General features: G+C 43.4%; 1 protein-coding gene across 4 annotated transcripts in view; it reads left to right on the top strand.

Moving 5' to 3' along the window:
• Positions 1–16738, top strand: part of GABPB2 (GA binding protein transcription factor subunit beta 2) — an 80396-nt gene that overhangs the window by 20666 nt on the left and 42992 nt on the right. For 3 of the 4 annotated variants that reach the window (XM_085640086.1, XM_085640087.1, XM_085640088.1), the window contains 3 exons: positions 7980–8147; positions 8777–8971; positions 15030–15165. In XM_085640086.1, coding sequence (XP_085496212.1) covers positions 7980–8147; positions 8777–8971; positions 15030–15165 — 499 coding nt within the window. The remainder of the gene's footprint in view (positions 1–7979; positions 8148–8776; positions 8972–15029; positions 15166–16738) is intronic. The other variant, XM_085640089.1, reaches the window with a different exon arrangement.

Here is a 16738-nt window from a genome sequence, read left to right as displayed (position 1 = left end):
CTGCTCTCCCATTTTTGCTGCACACAGAGAAAAACACCATAAACTATCTTGTTATCTAAGACACTTTAATAGAATTACATTGTAATGTGTGTGCGCCTCTAAAAGTTCAACCTCAGGTAGCTGGATACATAAACAAAATGATTACAGCTGTGTGAAGGGCAAGCACTTTTTTGTGTAGGCGTTCAACTTCTGCCCAATCAAAACGTGTACTCCTGGCCATAGTCACCTATGTTACCCTGAGCGCGCAGTGTCTTGTCTGGAGAGCGCAGCACAGGACATCCTGCGAGACACCAGTATTCATATTAATTGCAGCGCTGATGTGGCGCTGCAATTAACTGAATACTTTCATAAAGGCATGCACTGTGTCCTACAGCCACGCTCTATTAACGAGGAATGCAGCAACTCTAGAAGCACACGTGTGCTTTCAGAATCACTGATGTATAGTGCCTCTAGACTTGCTGCATTCCTTGTTAACAGAGCGTGGCTGCGGAGCAGATTGATTATCTGCCACAGACCTGCTGATGTGAGTGAAGACTTCTGCTCAGAGGAGCTCCCTGGCGCTGCATGCACTTAGAGATGCTTTAGAATTCTTGTAATAAAGTAATCACTGAGAAGGGAGTTTTACTAGAATAACCCAATGTTATATTCTTTGGGGGTAACTGACAAATTGTGCCCCTCTTCTGCTGGGTCCTTGTGAAAACTGTACGGCTCAGCGCGTGCTTCCAAGTGCTAGGTGCTATAGGGAGCAGTGCTGCTCTACTGCCAGACAGGTGGTGAATCCTCATATCTTTTATTGTAGATAGGACAGGATTCCTCCTGTGCAAGTGCCCCCGGTACCTGTCCCCTCATGCACGCACTTCAGCCTTCAAGGCTCAGAGGAGCGAGAGGTTGAGCTGCTCTGGGGGAGGGGAGTCAATAGAAGGAACGGGAGATGACCATCCTTTGGGATAGGGAGCGGGCCCAGTGAGGATTAAGAGAGACACGTCTCCTGTTTGGTAAATGCAGATGACTCCAGTGAAGGTATCAACTTCCAGATGTGGGTGAGTATAGAGGTGTGTCTTTGTCATCTCCATTGTCCTAGAGTGCTTCTACGCCTGTCCGCCAGGACACGCCTATCAACATCCCTCCTGACGCGCCAAGAGCTTCCTGTATTGAGAAGCGGGGTTTGTAGCGATATATGGTGTCAGACAGTATACTGTACTGGGGTAGATGTGTGACATTGTTCTGCATTCTGTGCATGTGTCAGACAGTATAAGACACAATCCTGCTTATTCCAGGTGCCTCGCTGCATCCTAGATCTAGCTCCTCGGCCCCTCATAATATGTGCCCGATTACAAATTTCGAGTCGGGTGGAAACTGCGCTTAGTTCAGTGGTTTTGCCTTCAGGTTTTACCTGAATTGCATATTGTGGCTAAAACATCAGACAGTGGAATACCACAAGGCACCTACGTTTGCAAAGAACATTCTCTGTGTTTGTCCCCATTACGCCAGGTGAATGTGTCACCGGAAGTAAACCCCACACAGGGAAATGGTGGTACCAGGAGGTAGTAGTATTTCTAGGTCTTTTTGCAGCAGTTGTTAGGGTGACAGTCTAATTTGAAACTTTACATGGCAGCACATGCTGGCAGGATGACTGCGTGATAAATGCTTGCCGCTGAGACATGCTGCCATCTGAGAACTAGGTGTAAACCACCAGCAAGGTCAACAAATATTTCCATCTTGATGAGGACAATCAAAAGTTTAGAGTGATATTTGCACTGATGTGTTGCTGCACCTACACGTGTGGTCAGATTCTTGGCACACATAGCCTTGGCTGCAGCGCACAGAGACCGCTCACTGCCACACACAGAGGAAACAAATTTAAAGGGAACATTGTTCCTAGCTCCCAACATATAAGCAGAGTCACACCCCCGCTCCTGTGGATTGTTACACAATTGTCTGGCGACAGCTGCTCTGTCCAGCCAGACCATAAAAATTTGGAAAGATTAGTCAAACCGGTCATAAGTTATAAAAAGTGGGCGTTCAAAAAAACTTGACACTTTAACATGCCATCTTCCTACAGGACATGGGCCTCCCGCGACAACCACCCCCCCCCCCCCCTCCCCAGAAAACGCTGCTTGCACAAACCTAGAAACCACTAGACGAAACTTCACCAAAATGTAACCTTCAGTGGTCTTTACACCATTTGAAGCCCGTTTGTGTTTGGTAAAGCTTGGCCTAGAAGCGCTAGCACCAGTTTTATGTTTATTTTTTTGTTTTTGATCGCCACATTAAAATAAGGAAAACTTAACACAGACACTGAGCAGTAAAGAGTGCATGTGTGCAGTAGATAATTCATTCCCCTCTCTCTATGAATTTGGGGATTTTGGAGCGGAGGGGGAAGCAAAAATAAGTCTGGAAGCCGATGAATAAGTAGTCAACAGTCTTATTCAGCTGTGTTTTGGCTGCCAATTTTGTTTAAAATAAAGGACCTCGGTTAAATGTAAAATATTTAAACCGGGTTAGCATTGCAGAAGAACCCTGAAGTAATGTGTTTAGCAATGTCCCTGCTATTCCCACAGGCTGATGTTTTTTGGTCGCTTTACTCTCCGGCTTTGCCTAAAGTAGAACATGGTATAAGCTAACAATTAAGGCTCAAATTATATGTTGGGTTGATTTTAATTCAGCTGCTCAAAAGGCAAATGAAGAAGCATAATGAGACATTCTGGGGTAGTATTATGTTACTATTTGCATATTTTAATGTACATTAATAAAAACTGGGCAAATGTTTTGCCTCGTAAGTGCCGGTTTCATCACTGATTTCAACAACTGGCAATTAAACAGTTAAGTCTTGCAAATGGTCTGCTATAGCTTGCTCTGTTTTTAATAAATCTTGATGCATTTTAGCTAGTGTGTGCTGGGGGCTTCTTGAAACAGGATGCCATGTTGTAGTGGTGGTCGCAGCGTACTTTGTGTCTCTATCTGCAACCTATCCCACCTCTCAATCTGTAGCCTTTTCCTCACAGACACTTTAAAAAAAAACACACTTTATTGATGACTTTGACAGTTATACAATGCACTGTTTATCCTACAGAGGCAGTCTTTTGTTTTTGTAAGAAATTACATCATACATATTACATGCAACTTCTATATGTGTTATTCTATTAGATATAGAAAACAGAGGATAATGATCTCCAGTGATATCGTTGATACTAATACATTAGAGTCCTAGTACAGAAAGTGACAGTATATAGCCGTTACATTCCAATTAACAAGAAAAAACCTATTCAACCATGTCCCTCTCCCTCCCTAGCCCACCCAGTCCGACTCCTGGTCAGTCTTATTTTTGGCTTCCATGTTAATCAATATATGACACTAAAGGTATAAAACTCGGAGGGCGGAAGTGTCTTTGGGTTAGAAAGCATGTGTCTGGGTCTCGGAACCTACAGCTGAGAAGTCACATGGTAACCTTGTGTGCTAAAGGGTTGGGGTATCTTGTGGGGTTAATAAGTCAAGTGATTCTAGTTTAAGCTGCATAGCCTCCCAGTCCATCAAGATGGGCTACTTCCTCAGTCCTCTCTCTTCCTCTCCGCGAAGAGCTGCACACTCTGCCTTCCCCCACTGAAGCATGTCAGCCTGCCACGTGGATACCGCGGGACCCCTGGGAGACTTCCACCGCACGGTGAGGGCTCTCACTGCTAAGATGAGGGCCAGGTCTAAACACTGTATCTGTACCTTCTGCACCTTCGTGCGTCTGCGGAGGCCTGTAAGGCAATGCAGTGCTTCGTCCGGGACAGGAATTTGTGTGACTTCGCTCAGAGTGCAGCGGACTCCTACCCAGTAGTCTCTAAGGCAGGGGCAGGACTATAACATATGGAGAAAGTCCGCCTCATCTCCCTTACAGCGCGGACAGTGATGGGGGGATTCTGGGAACATGCGATGAATCCTCCCAGGGGTAAGGTATGCCCTATGGAGGACCATCATCTGAATAAACTTCAGTCTCGCGTTACGTGACACTTTTTTGTGATGTTCAATCATACATTCCCAGGCCTTTTCAGTAATTTCAATATTAGAGTCCTCGGACCATCGCGCCCTAGGGCCGTGAGTGTGATTGCTGCCTGTGTCCGGATACCTGTATATAACCAACGGACCAAGTGTCCCCATTTCCCATGTAGTATAAGAGGTGTACTAGATAATGTTGTGGGGGTTCACTCCTCTGTGGGGCCCATGCGTGCCTAATATAGTGGGATACTGTAGCGTGTAGGAAATATAAGCGTGGTGGTGCACCTGTAGACTGCCGGAAGGAGTCATGGTCCAGCATGGTACCATCGCCGAAGTATGCACCAATGTCCTCTACCCCAGCGTCTGCCCAGTCCCGCATCCTGGCCTTCGTGAGTTTGCCTTGTGGTGTGGGAATCCCCAGGAGGGGGATGTTTGTTGCGTAAGGAGTCGCTGGGGAGGTATATGATAATGCCTTCCTCCAGCATTGTAGGGCTGTCGCAATAGGGGAGGGCTGTCTGTAGGGATCATGGCCCTAGACAATAGTAAGATGTGCAGCTCGCCCCGGTCTAATCTATGGGGCGTAAATCCGATCTACAGATTTTTCCCCGCAGTCCAGTACGATAGCCATTGGAGCTGACTGGTGTAGTAGTAGGCCCCGAAGTCGGGGACTCCCAGACCGCCACTTTGGGTATCCAGTTGAAGCTTCCGCAGGCTCACTCGTCTGCGGCCTGTGCCCCAAATGAGATTCACCAGTATAGTATTCAGTGTGTTAAAAATGGACAGTGGGAGAACCACGGGCAAATTTACAAAATTGTATAACAGGCGAGGTAGCCGGACCATCTTCGAGATGGCAACTCTGCCCATCACCGATAAAGGTAAAGATAGTAAGTGGTTTATACCATCAATGGGGATGCCGAGCTGGTCCGCCGAACCTCTGAGTGCTATAGCCAGGAGCTCCAGCGCGAGTACAAACAATAGGGGAGACAGTGGGCACCCTTGTCTGATACCCCTATGAATAGAATAGTGATCTGAGATGTAACGGCCTGTGCGTGCTCTGGCTGTGGGGGATGTATATAATAAGCGAACCCATTTGAGATATGTGTCCAGAAACCCAAAACGTTGCAAAGTCGCAAATATAAAGTCCCAAGAGAGGGAATCAAAGGCCTGCCTGAGGTCTAATGCTATGCAGCCCTCAGACTGGTAAGCAGGCGGAGCAGCCGTCATTACGTAGTGTAACCGTCTGGTATTAAGGGATGTGCTACGGTTCGGTAGGAACCCGCATTGGTCACTGTGTATGAGTGTATTAAGATATGGCTGTATGCGATTAGCGAGGGCCTTACTTAAGATTTTATATTCAGTAGCTAGCAGGGAGAGGGGTCTATAATTAGACAACTCTAAGCCATCCTGTCCCGGTTTGGGTATCGATGTGACCAATGCTTGCATGGTGGAATATGGAAGGTGACCAGTCTCAAAGGTAACTTTATATATTGATTCCAATGTGGGTACCATGGTATGAGTATGTATGGTAAATTTCCACTGGTAATCCATCCATCCCAGGCGCTTTTTTACGATTCAGACCCTTAATTGCAGCTCGGATTTCTTGTTGGGTTATGGGGCCATCCATGTTTTTTGGTATGTTTTCAGGGATTGTCGGAAAGTGGAGATTCTGTAGAAACTTCGTTATAGAGGGGCCCTCCACAGGGGTGGGTGGTGCGTAAAGCGCTACAAGGTGGGCATAAAAGGCTGTGTTTATTTTTCTTTGTGTATAGACTATATGTACGGTGGGTGTACGGATTCTAGTTATGATTGGTGTATCTGGTCTATCCCGGACTATGCGGGCAAGCAGTGCACCCGACCTGTCCGCCTCCGTGTGTTTCCGTTGTAGGAATGCTCTGTGATCTATTGTCCTCAATGTCTCTAATGTTTCCGCATTGTCTATATGGGCAGACTGCAATGCCTCTTTTTTTTGTCAGGGTCTGCCACCGCCTCACGCTCAAGTGTATCCAGTCGTTGTTCGATGTTCAATAATCGTTGGTTTATCTCCTGCCTGGCTCCCACTAACCGCCCTATCGACGCCCCCCGCACCACCACCTTCAGGGTATCCCATTCGATCAGATTAGAGGAGGCTGTGTTCCAATTTTCGGCTAGATATCTCGTTATGGTGTCAGTAAGAGCTGTACGGAATGGGGCATCTTCTAGCAGCCGTGGGTGCAACTTCCAGGTAGGGAATGGGGTCGGCACATTACCCCAGTTGAGTGTGAACTCTAATGGATTGTGGTCGGAGAAGGTTTTTGCTAAATATGTAGACTGACAGACCTGAGTAATGATGGATCTAGAACAAAGGAATCTATCAATTCTAGTGTGGAGACTGTGTACTCGAGAATAAAAGGAGTGTTCTTTGTGGGTGGGGTGAAGGCATCCCCATATGTACGAGAGTGCCCATCAGCCAGCCCATGTCGTGCACTGTTCGGCCAATTTACTAGCAGTCGTACCATGTAGGGGCAGGTGTGACTTCCTCACAGACTCCTAATAAACTTTCCTGTACTGTGTTGTTGGGCAAATATTTTTGTATTGTTTTACTTCCTTCACCCGCATCTCCTGCCTCTTCTCTTTTGTTATCATTTGCCTCAGTTGCCATTGAACTTTACGTGTACCATAGCTACTGCCTTGAGGGACTGGTTGACGGTTTTCTTTTCTTGACAAATGGGGGTTCTTGGGTGGTTCCTCGACCTTTGCACCCCCTGTGTTCTTCCACAAATTCATTTTATTCTTCATCTTTTTCTGCAATTTGCAGTTCTCACCTCTGAAGCAAGGCACTGGTTGATTAACTGGTTCATAATTTACTCCAGATGAGACCACCTTTTTTGCATTGATTTCTCGAAGAAACAATGTCCTTTGTGACCCTCAACCTAGTCCTTCTGCTCCTTGTCTCATTCCAGCTCCATATTTAAATGTCTGGCATTTATGCCCTAGACTATGCCTCGTCATGACCAAGACTCCTGTTTGTTAACTTTGGGATAGAGGGCAAAGTTCTGCTTAATGGCAAAGAGCGAAAGTGGGTCAAAGGCTCACTTGCTTTTCTTACAACATTCCCAGTTCTTAAACGGCTGCAGGAAGTGTTGTGGGTAAAAAAAGGAACCCACTGCTGTATTATTGTGGTTTTCCACACATGTATTGCTGCTTTTAGACCTACTGTTTCATATTTAGGAAAAGACAGCGTACTTCAAGTACTGCTGAACCACTATTAACCTAGCAGCTTGAGTTCAAGCCTTGCAGCTTTTCCCTTAATACTTTAATGTGTGCCGAATACATTTGTAATGGGTGAAAGGAGATCGATTAGAGTAAGTTCAGAATATGCTGAGATTCGTTCGGATGGGGAATTGATGTGATGTGGTGTTGGTATTTTGAAGCATGCATGCTGCCCATTGCTCCAGCTTGGTTGGTGAGAGCTTCACATTATCAGAGATTAGAAGAGAAAACATGACATTGCTGAGAAAAATAAGGACCTAATTGAGTTGAAAGTCAAGGAGCAGCCAGATATTTTGTGCATCATAAAGGGATCCAAGTGAAGCAGTTGTATGTGCTTCAGATCTATGGTTGGTGCAGGAAGACTCCTACAGGTGTGTCCCTTAAATTCGAGAGGGCTGATCCTGAGGTTGCTGATGGACAATTCCTAACCTTTCTTAGCACTCGACTGCCTTTCCTCTTGGCATCAAGTCACTATTAGTTAATGCTATGGGCACTGTCTGATTAATATTTATTATTGTTTGTATAAATCTGAATGTCCAAAACTCTTAATAGAGTGGTTCCTCCAGTGAGCATGGTTTTCCCTTATCTACGTAAAAACGTAACGTAACTCATGCAGTGATGCTTTCAAACTTTCTGTAACCGCTTTTGCAGCATCCTCAAACATAGACAAACATTGTGTTTCTGTGCCATGCCCTGATACATCAGTGCTATCATAGTGTACTTAAGTGTTCTGTTCTTTTTGATTACAGCTGGGGACTTCTCCTCTTCACCTCGCGGCTCAGTATGGACACTATTCTACTGCTGAAGTTCTTCTGCGTGCTGGTGTCAGCAGAGATGCCCGTACCAAAGTGGACCGAACCCCATTGCACATGGCAGCCGCTGATGGTCATACGCACATTGTAGAACTGCTGGTTAGGGTAAACACTTATTTTGAGCTATTTTAAAAATGATGATCTGAAAAGTATGTTATGTTTGAGGGTTGTGGTCTGTTGAGAAGCGTACTTGCGATGATTGCCCCTCCAAGAAAACTTTCATACTGGGTGTCCTCTTCTGAAATTCAAGTTCGCAAGTAGACAAAATGCTTGCTGTACTGACCTCTGCTGAGATCTCCTGATGGTTGCTTACATGAATTCCTTCTGAGTGTGTGTGCGCATGCGCACTTTGCTGGTGGGTAGCCCACCGCTGATTTTATGTCTGTAACTTCCCCTACATGCCCTGAATTTGAGGAATCACTCCCTTTTAAATAATTGTGATGCAGGACAAGAATCCTTCAGGACAAAAACACCGTAAAAAGATGTGTATTTTTAATGATAACAATAACATTATGGATCCCCTTAAGCTAGACTGTGCTTATATGGAATAAAGCTAAATAGTGATGCTTCACTGAACTGAGCAAGAAGTATACTAGCATGGAGCTACAGAGAGATAATTTTTGGATTGAATCTTGTTTTGTGCCTGCACTTTGTTAGTCCTCATTTATGAGTGTGCCTTACAGATATCCTAGTCTTCTAATATTGATGTTTGTCACAATTCTGTTCACTTTCAGAACGGGGCAGATATCAATGCCAAGGATATGCTGAAGATGACTGCTTTGCACTGGGCAACAGAACACAACCATCGTGATGTTGTGGAGATGCTCGTTAAGTATGGCGCGGATGTGCATGCCTGTAGCAAGTTCGATAAAACTGCATTTGATATAGCGCTGGGCAAGAATAACCCGGAACTTTTGGTCATACTGCAGGTCAGTACAATGTGCAAACAGGACAGAGTTTGACAATGTATTTGATGGTAATGTGCAATGACTATCTAAAGTAACTATTGCCAGGTGTGTGGGCTTTGGACCATGATTTGAAATGGTCTTCAGACCCTTGGACAAAGAAAATATATGTTTTGTACAAGCAGCCTGACCTTTGTTAATAATTATGGCAGACTGAGGTGGGTCGTCCAAATTTTGCTGTACAATTTGCATATTTTGTCTTTGTGTGTATACTTGGAGAGAAGTGTCTGCTAGCTTGAAAAAAATCTGGTTACAACAAAGATTTATGGTACTAATTAACCTGTTTCCATCTTGTTGCTCAAAAAGCCTGCTGCAGGCAAAAGTTAACTATGGTTAATCTTCCAACCCCTCACTAATGTTCTGTTGAATTTAATTTGAATGGTGGGTCACTGGTAAATTTGTTGACTGTGGAAGCAATAGGCGTAAAGTCTAATTCAGCCTTGCTTAATTTGCTTTCATGGGTGAACAACTGTAGCTTCCCATGCCACTGTTCATTTATCAGGAAAATTGTAAACGTGTAGGCAGTCTGCACTTGGCATAGGCAATAAATAAAGATAATCTGCTCTTGCCCTCTATTTTTATTATTCTATACTGCAGTGCCACCCAGCGTCTTTGTCCTGGGAAGAACAGGTCTTCAAATGTTACTGCAGCTCACAGACTAAATAATGTAACCAGTTTCTTAAACGATTGTGTAATATAAACTTAGGGTTTCCTATTTTCAGTGGCGTTTTTGCTGATTCTATAGGGATCATTTTATATATAATAAATATATATATATATATATATATATATATATATATATATATATATATATATATATATATATTTATTTTATATATATTTTCGAGATCTGTAAAATCAGTGAATGTATTTACAGTTTTTTGCCACACATTAACAAAATCTAGTTGCCTGTATTTATCTCGCTATTCCACATATTTGTATACAGATTGAAATAGTTTTTTCCACTGCCGGAGGCTTTTTTATTTTCTTTAATCTGATCTCAGTTTGCAAGCCAGATCTATTTACTTTCCGAGTGCTTTTTTAGGAGGAGGGGGGAGATGCTGTTAGAGAGCATGAAACAAATATCTGCAAGTTTTCCCTTTTAGCTATGCAGAATGCTATCTAGTAATATACCTCCTGCTAAGTATATATAGTACTATAAATTTAAGATGCTTCTGCACACACAATCTGTGTGCTGTAGGTAACGCACAGATGAACACATCACTGTGGTTTCATCAAAGGTCAGCTAATGGTAAAGATATACAAAATGTAAGGTCCAAATATGATGCTTTTTGTTTATCCTAATGCTGTATAATATGGATAGCATATTTCATCATCAGAACACCACTTTCCTAGTCCTGGGATTTACTTCTACAAGTCATGTTTTTTATTAACTCAACAAAGATGACAACTAAAAAAGACAATGTGGACTTATGATCTGAACAACCATGCCTGGAAACAAAATGCCCGTTTGATATGGTGTGATTTATTGATCCTATAAAATGGTTAACGTTGAGTTGGATTATATCGTACCTTCTAAGTGTGGGAGGAAGATGAGCACAGAAGATTGTCTTGGGTTACTTTATCAGACCCCCGCTATGCGTGGCAGCTGAGAACAAGGTATGAAGAAAAGATGTCTAAGGAAACATAAAGGCATGAAACTCCAGTACTTGATCCTTCAAGCAAGGACACATCTCTACCCTTGTTTTCAGCAGACGCCAAAATCTGATGAATCTGGTATTTCCGAGGTAATGATCTGCTCATATTCATCTGATTCTAATTAGTCTGGGGCAACATTTGAATTGTTATGGGGTCAGCTTTGACCACAAGATCGACATAAATATTTGCACAGGATGCCCTTTGATGCTGGAAGGTTCTATCTTGAGGATTGAGAAATACTGTCTTGAGAATACGGACGTCGGACAAACGGCCAATGTTGAAAGGAGTGCATTGAACTCTAGTCTTAAAGCCTATTATCATACCTTGTGATGAGTAACTTTCAGGTTTTCTGTTTTAGGCCAATTGAACTTACTGATATTCCAGCAGACTTGGAACTCCATAAAGTATATTGAGTCACATATTCACAAGGAAAAGCCATTTCTGATTTCTTTCAGTGATCAGAAAAAGATTTCCCTGACCAGGAGACACCATAGTTCCAGGTCACACTCTGATACTATTTGTGACTACGGTTACATTTGTACAGGGATAGACCGAACAGCTCCTTGAATGTTCAAAGATTTGCATCCTTATTGCCACTTTATATCACAGAGAGACCAACTAAAATATTTCCTGATATTTATCTTGGCTGGCTCTGTAGTTTCTCAATATTTTCAGGTCTGTGATACACTACTCGGGCAATTTCTTAAGCCCTAGAGTCAACGCTGGCCCTAAGAACAAACGTTCCTCAGATCTGTGGTTTCTTAAACCAGTTATGAAGGTTGCAGATTCTAGCTTTAGCAAGTGCCTATCGTCACGGATCTGAGCTTAAATATAGAGCTCCTCTGGGTGGTTGTATGATACAATCACGCATTACATTTACCACGCATGCCGTACAATGAATTTTCTTGTAAAGGTATATGCATGGTAAAGGTTGTGGTACTGGTACCAGCTTTGTAACCGCTGGCACTCACCACGGTCCCTCCCACGCCCCAAGCCCTGTACACCGCTCCTCCCCTTTCCCCCAGCCCTGAAAACCATCCCGCCCCTGCCCTGAAACCCAAAACCAGCTTCCCAGCCCTAAAATCACCCCAGATCCCCACTCTGAGCCCTAAAACCTGGCCCCAGCCCTGAAAACTTCTCACCAAGCCGTGTCTCGATCCCTATGATGTCCCGATGATTTTAACATTTTTTTTTACCTCATACACCCTGCACCCATTCACTTCGAGCCTAGAACGCTGAGTACCTTTTCCACACACATCCCTATGCCTCCTTTATAACGAAAATCGTAAAGGCCTGCGTGGTAAAGGAATGTGTGGTAAAAGCATATGCATGGTAAAGGCAAGTGGGGTAATGCTTGTGTTGTAATGGCATGCATTTTTGAGACCGCGTGGTAAATGCGGTTTCCCCTCTGAGGGAACTGCTTCATTTGAGGGATAACAAGCTTACTAATTGAGCCAAGTTTCAGCTGAATAGGTAAGCAGATATTGTTAACTTTATTCTCTGGACAACCGGAAAAGAGGACTGAAAGCAGAGGCCAATTGGGGCAGAAAGTGTTGTGCATCAAGCACTTTGGCTGTGAGGGCCCCATGCTAATTAGGTTGCGTCATGTGCTCATCAGGAAATCATGGAATGGCAGGACAGATAAACCATAAAATATGTAGGATAATTTAAAAAAGTGCTTAAGAACACTTAATAAGGATTCCTCTTCAGAGGAGTCCAATCTCCATGTATCAGCCATAACTCAAAGGGTCCTGGTAAAGCTATCTGTAGTGCCAGTAAGGCTCTTTTTCAGTTAGCCAAAACAGTGACTTCTTACTTCAACCTCAATCATTTGTCCCTTGGGTAGGAAGAAAGATTTCTGATTCCATTTAGGCTTGGTGGGGAATCTCCTTGGACGATGAAATGTGAATGTTGTTTTAGAATAATAATACTCTGAAGTTTCAGTACCATCTCTACTATCTCCTTCAAAGTAGAGTTGCTTTCGATGACATTTACTACAGTTGCAACAGGTCTCTACCCAGTCTCATTTGAGAAGGAGGAAATAAGAAAATGTTCACTGTGTCCCCATTAAAATAGAGTACTTTTGCTTAATTGTTCGTAGCTCTCCATAGGTATTCAAAAACCTATCATCTGTTTTCATTGTTTCTTTCGTGTAGTTTAGTTCCAGAAACATAGATGTATTTCTTGAGATATTGTCTTTCAAGACCACACACACTGTGTGGCAACCTACATATTCTAGTACGACGACTATTTTCTGATGCGGAGACCGGGTTATCTTCACCGTTCTTCAAAATACTCCCCACCCCAGAGATTTGTGGTGTTTGTAATGTTCGTTCCTCAAACACTATTTTCATATTTCCAGGCCATGTTGAGAGCATTTACCTTCCTTCAGTTGCCTGTTCATGCTTACAAATAAAGTTTAAACCTTGAAAGGTTCCCCAAACAGAGCTTCTTGGAAGGATCTTTGGATGATTGTTAGAAAACATTCCAATTTTCAGTGCTGACTTTTGCCTCCTATATCTATAACCAGTTTCTATATTAGTTTTGAATTTTCCTGTAAGATTCCAGAGTATTACATTTTGGTCCTTCTTTGCTGTACCTGTGCTAATATATTGAGAGGTTCCTCGGGTTTCTGGCATGCAGATCCCACTGTTTAAATGTCTGTCTTATACCTCGGTTCGCTGTTTGAGAAATACGACATAATGCACTCCCAAACGAACAACAAGCAAAGAATTTACTAATGGTATGCATTTTTGTAGCTACAGCAATGTCTTCATTTTACCTAGGATTGGATCCAGATGTGCTGTTTACAGCTTAAAATAGAACATCTAAAAAGATGGGTTTGTGTGTAATGACAAATCCTCTCTCACATATCAATCTGACTCTTCCTTTAAAAAAAAATGTAAGCTCTCTTATGACCTAGTTGTAGGAAGCTGGCTCTTTATATAATATACCAAAAAGAGGTATATTGTGTAGTGTCCAGTTATCCCTTATGAGTGGACATAGGCTTGCTTAAACAATCCTTTAGTGCTTGTGAGGTTGAGCAGCCTTCGTCTGATTAAGGAGGAGTGTTAGACATCTGCTCTCTCTCTTCCCTCCCTCTCTCTCTGCTCTCCTTACTCCTCCCTTCTCTCTCTCCTCTCTTGTCTCTCTCTCTCTCTCTCTCTCTCTCTCTCTCTCTCTCTCTCTCTCTCTCTCTCTCTCCCTCTTGTCTCTCCCTCTTGTCTCTCCCTCTTGTCTGTCTCTCCCTCCTGTCTGTCTCTCTCTCTCTCTCTCTCTCTCTCTCTCTCTCTCTCTCTCTCTCTCTCTCTCTCTCTCTCTCTCTCTCTCTCTCTCTCTCTCTCTCTCTCTCTCTCTCTCTCTCTCTCTCTCTCTCTCTCTCTCCTCTCTCTCTCCTCTCTCTCTCTCTCCCCTCTCTCTCTCTCCCCTCTCTCTCTCTCCCCTCTCTCTCTCTCCCCTCTCTCTCTCTCCCCTCTCTCTCTCTCCCCTCTCTCTCTCTCCCCTCTCTTCTCTCTTCTCTCTTCTCTCTCCATGGGTTCCATATGAACGGAGAGGGGCTTGCTATGCAATCCCAATGTGCTCTAGAGTAGTACTAGCCTGAGAGGGGAACACGCAACTCCTGACTAGCTAATTTACCCACCTGTCCTTGTACCAAATGGGCCCAGGGCTAGGGAGGCATTTCCCTTGTAAGGGAAAGTCTTGGGTCTCATATCGAAGGCTTTCTACTTTTCTTCTATTGACTTCAATTATGAATTGATTTCTTAATTTGAAAAGCTTATCATATGTAGTATAGTCTGCAGGTAACCTTGGGGGGGGGGGGGGGAAGTCCTTACGGTTATCTATTATAAAAATGTTCCAAATCCATCCACACATTGGTGTGCCTGTAAGATGTTGCTATGTTAGCGATCCAGGATTACAAGTAAGTAACACTTCCTTCTCTATTCAAAACTGTGTCAAAATATACAATTGACTATTGCCGAAGGTGATGTCTTTTTCTGCTAGTGTTTGAATCCATTCTGTTTCAATTTCATGCTGCAGGTTAGACTTTGTACATCACCTAAAGACCTAGGAATCATAAGCTCTATATAATTTAGTCCAAGATCGAAGTACACCAAATTAGTTGTCTGATCTACTGCATAAACTTAACGGTACGTAAGAAGGAAGGAAGCAAGGTTTACTGCTGTAGGATTAATTGTTTAGGGAAGTTCACCTGTTGACTAACCTTAATTTTAAATCATGCCGTGTTTTAAGCTGGTACGTGGCAGACCAATTTAAGCAAGCATGTTATTGTCTGATGATTGGCGAATGATTTTACAACGTAAATCATTTGTATTTGAAGCATTTTACCATCTTTACCCTCTAGGAAGCTATGCAGAATCAGGTGAACACGAATGAGGAGCAGCCAGAAACTGTTTCAATGTCCTCACCTCAGTTTATCTACACATCAGGTGGACTTGTCAACCTTGCCAGCCTGGTATCCTCCGCCAAGACCACCTCAGGTCCAATTTCTTTGTTAGTTCCACAGTCTTTATTGTTAGCCTGACTTTGAACTATGCTGGTGGTCTTTGCTCAAGAGTGCGTTGCATTTGGATGGTTTATATGGGAAATGGTTGTTTCAAGATAAAAAATGATCAGGGTGAGAGGTCGTTTTTTATCCTAAGCAGATAAAACCATTGTAGATTAAGTGTGAATGTTTTTGCCACAAATATAATTTTCAAGTTTATGAGTTTCATTTTTTGCCCTGTGGTCGTTTCCTATATTTGTTAATCCGTTTTAGTTATTTTTTTAAGAGTTTGAGGTTAGTAACTATATCTTGCAGACAATGGTTTGAACAGTTCAAATGTCAGACAACGATTTATAATTGTTGTTGATTCCAACATTTTCAGAAAAAAAACTATGGTGTTTTGGCACCCTTTCTGTGCAAATTTGGTAACCAGGGCCTATTTTACCATCGGCATGGGTTCAGCAGTGCACAGATAAGCTGAAGATTTATGGCCAGGGAAACCACAAGCACAATTGACAAAAGTTTACATTTCCACGTTGTGTTCGTTTTCGGAAAATCTATCCTAAAAGGATCTTCATTGAGGTGTTAGATGGCACTGACCCTCCTAAGGAAAATGTTTTGAGGTCAGGCCCCCCCTCCAAAACCTTATGGCAAGACTTGTAGGAGTTGGAGTGGTAACGGCTGAGAGTATGAGATAATTTCAGGTGTACTTTTCTGTAGCTCAAATTCTGCACTATATGTGAGCAGTATAAAAGAGCGAATTTGTCGCACAAAAACAAAAATTGGCTGAATAACTCTGTCCCATGTAATTTGGGTGTTGTGAGCCCCCCATTCTCCTGGGCCCAATGGAACTGGAACTGCTGCACTAACGAAAGCTGCAGTCCTGAGTAGCAAGCTGTCTCTCTGCCTTTGCCACCACGCCTGGCCATCCTCCCAGTCCTGAAAAAGACTTTCCCTTTTTAGAAAAAAATTGAGCCTCCACGTGTTGCCCCCGCTTTGTAGCAATGGTTACCTCTGCTCAAATCAGAACAAGGCCACGCACCTCTTTTGGAGACTAAGACAGTCATGATTCTGATGCAGTTGGCCCCTCAACCCTCTGGGGTACAGTGCCACTTTACCTACAAAGCCCCACACCCTCCTGGTTGCTGGGGCCCTGTTCCCTATGCAGTAAGGGTGACCTGTGCCCTAATACGAGCAAGGAAAATGGGTCTCCACTCCACTTTTTGATAGTAAGAGAGTCATAATTGGGTGTAGTGGCCCCCTCACACTCTTGGTCCCAGTGCCACTGCACCTGCTACATTAATAGTAGTGCTGACCCTTTTATTTAAAAAAAACAAAAAACCCACATGTTGCCCATATGTCTGTTTATTAGTAGATGGAAAAATGAGTCCCTAGATAGCACCGCTCTTATGGGCCATGTTTGGATCTTGTTCTTTTCCTCTTTCCACAGTTTGAAGACCTCTGAGCTACTTTATTCTTACTGTTGATAACGCCTTCCTTCTGTGTGTTAAGTGAAGATGCAGCAAAAGATGGGGTGGCATATAATCTGGTGCACGTGTAAATATTCT

The sequence above is a fragment of the Triturus cristatus genome, chromosome 12 (genome assembly GCF_964204655.1).
Source record: "Triturus cristatus chromosome 12, aTriCri1.1, whole genome shotgun sequence".
Taxonomy (NCBI): domain Eukaryota; kingdom Metazoa; phylum Chordata; class Amphibia; order Caudata; family Salamandridae; genus Triturus; species Triturus cristatus.
Note: the sequence above shows the minus strand (reverse complement) of the source record. Positions and strands in the feature narration are given on the sequence as shown.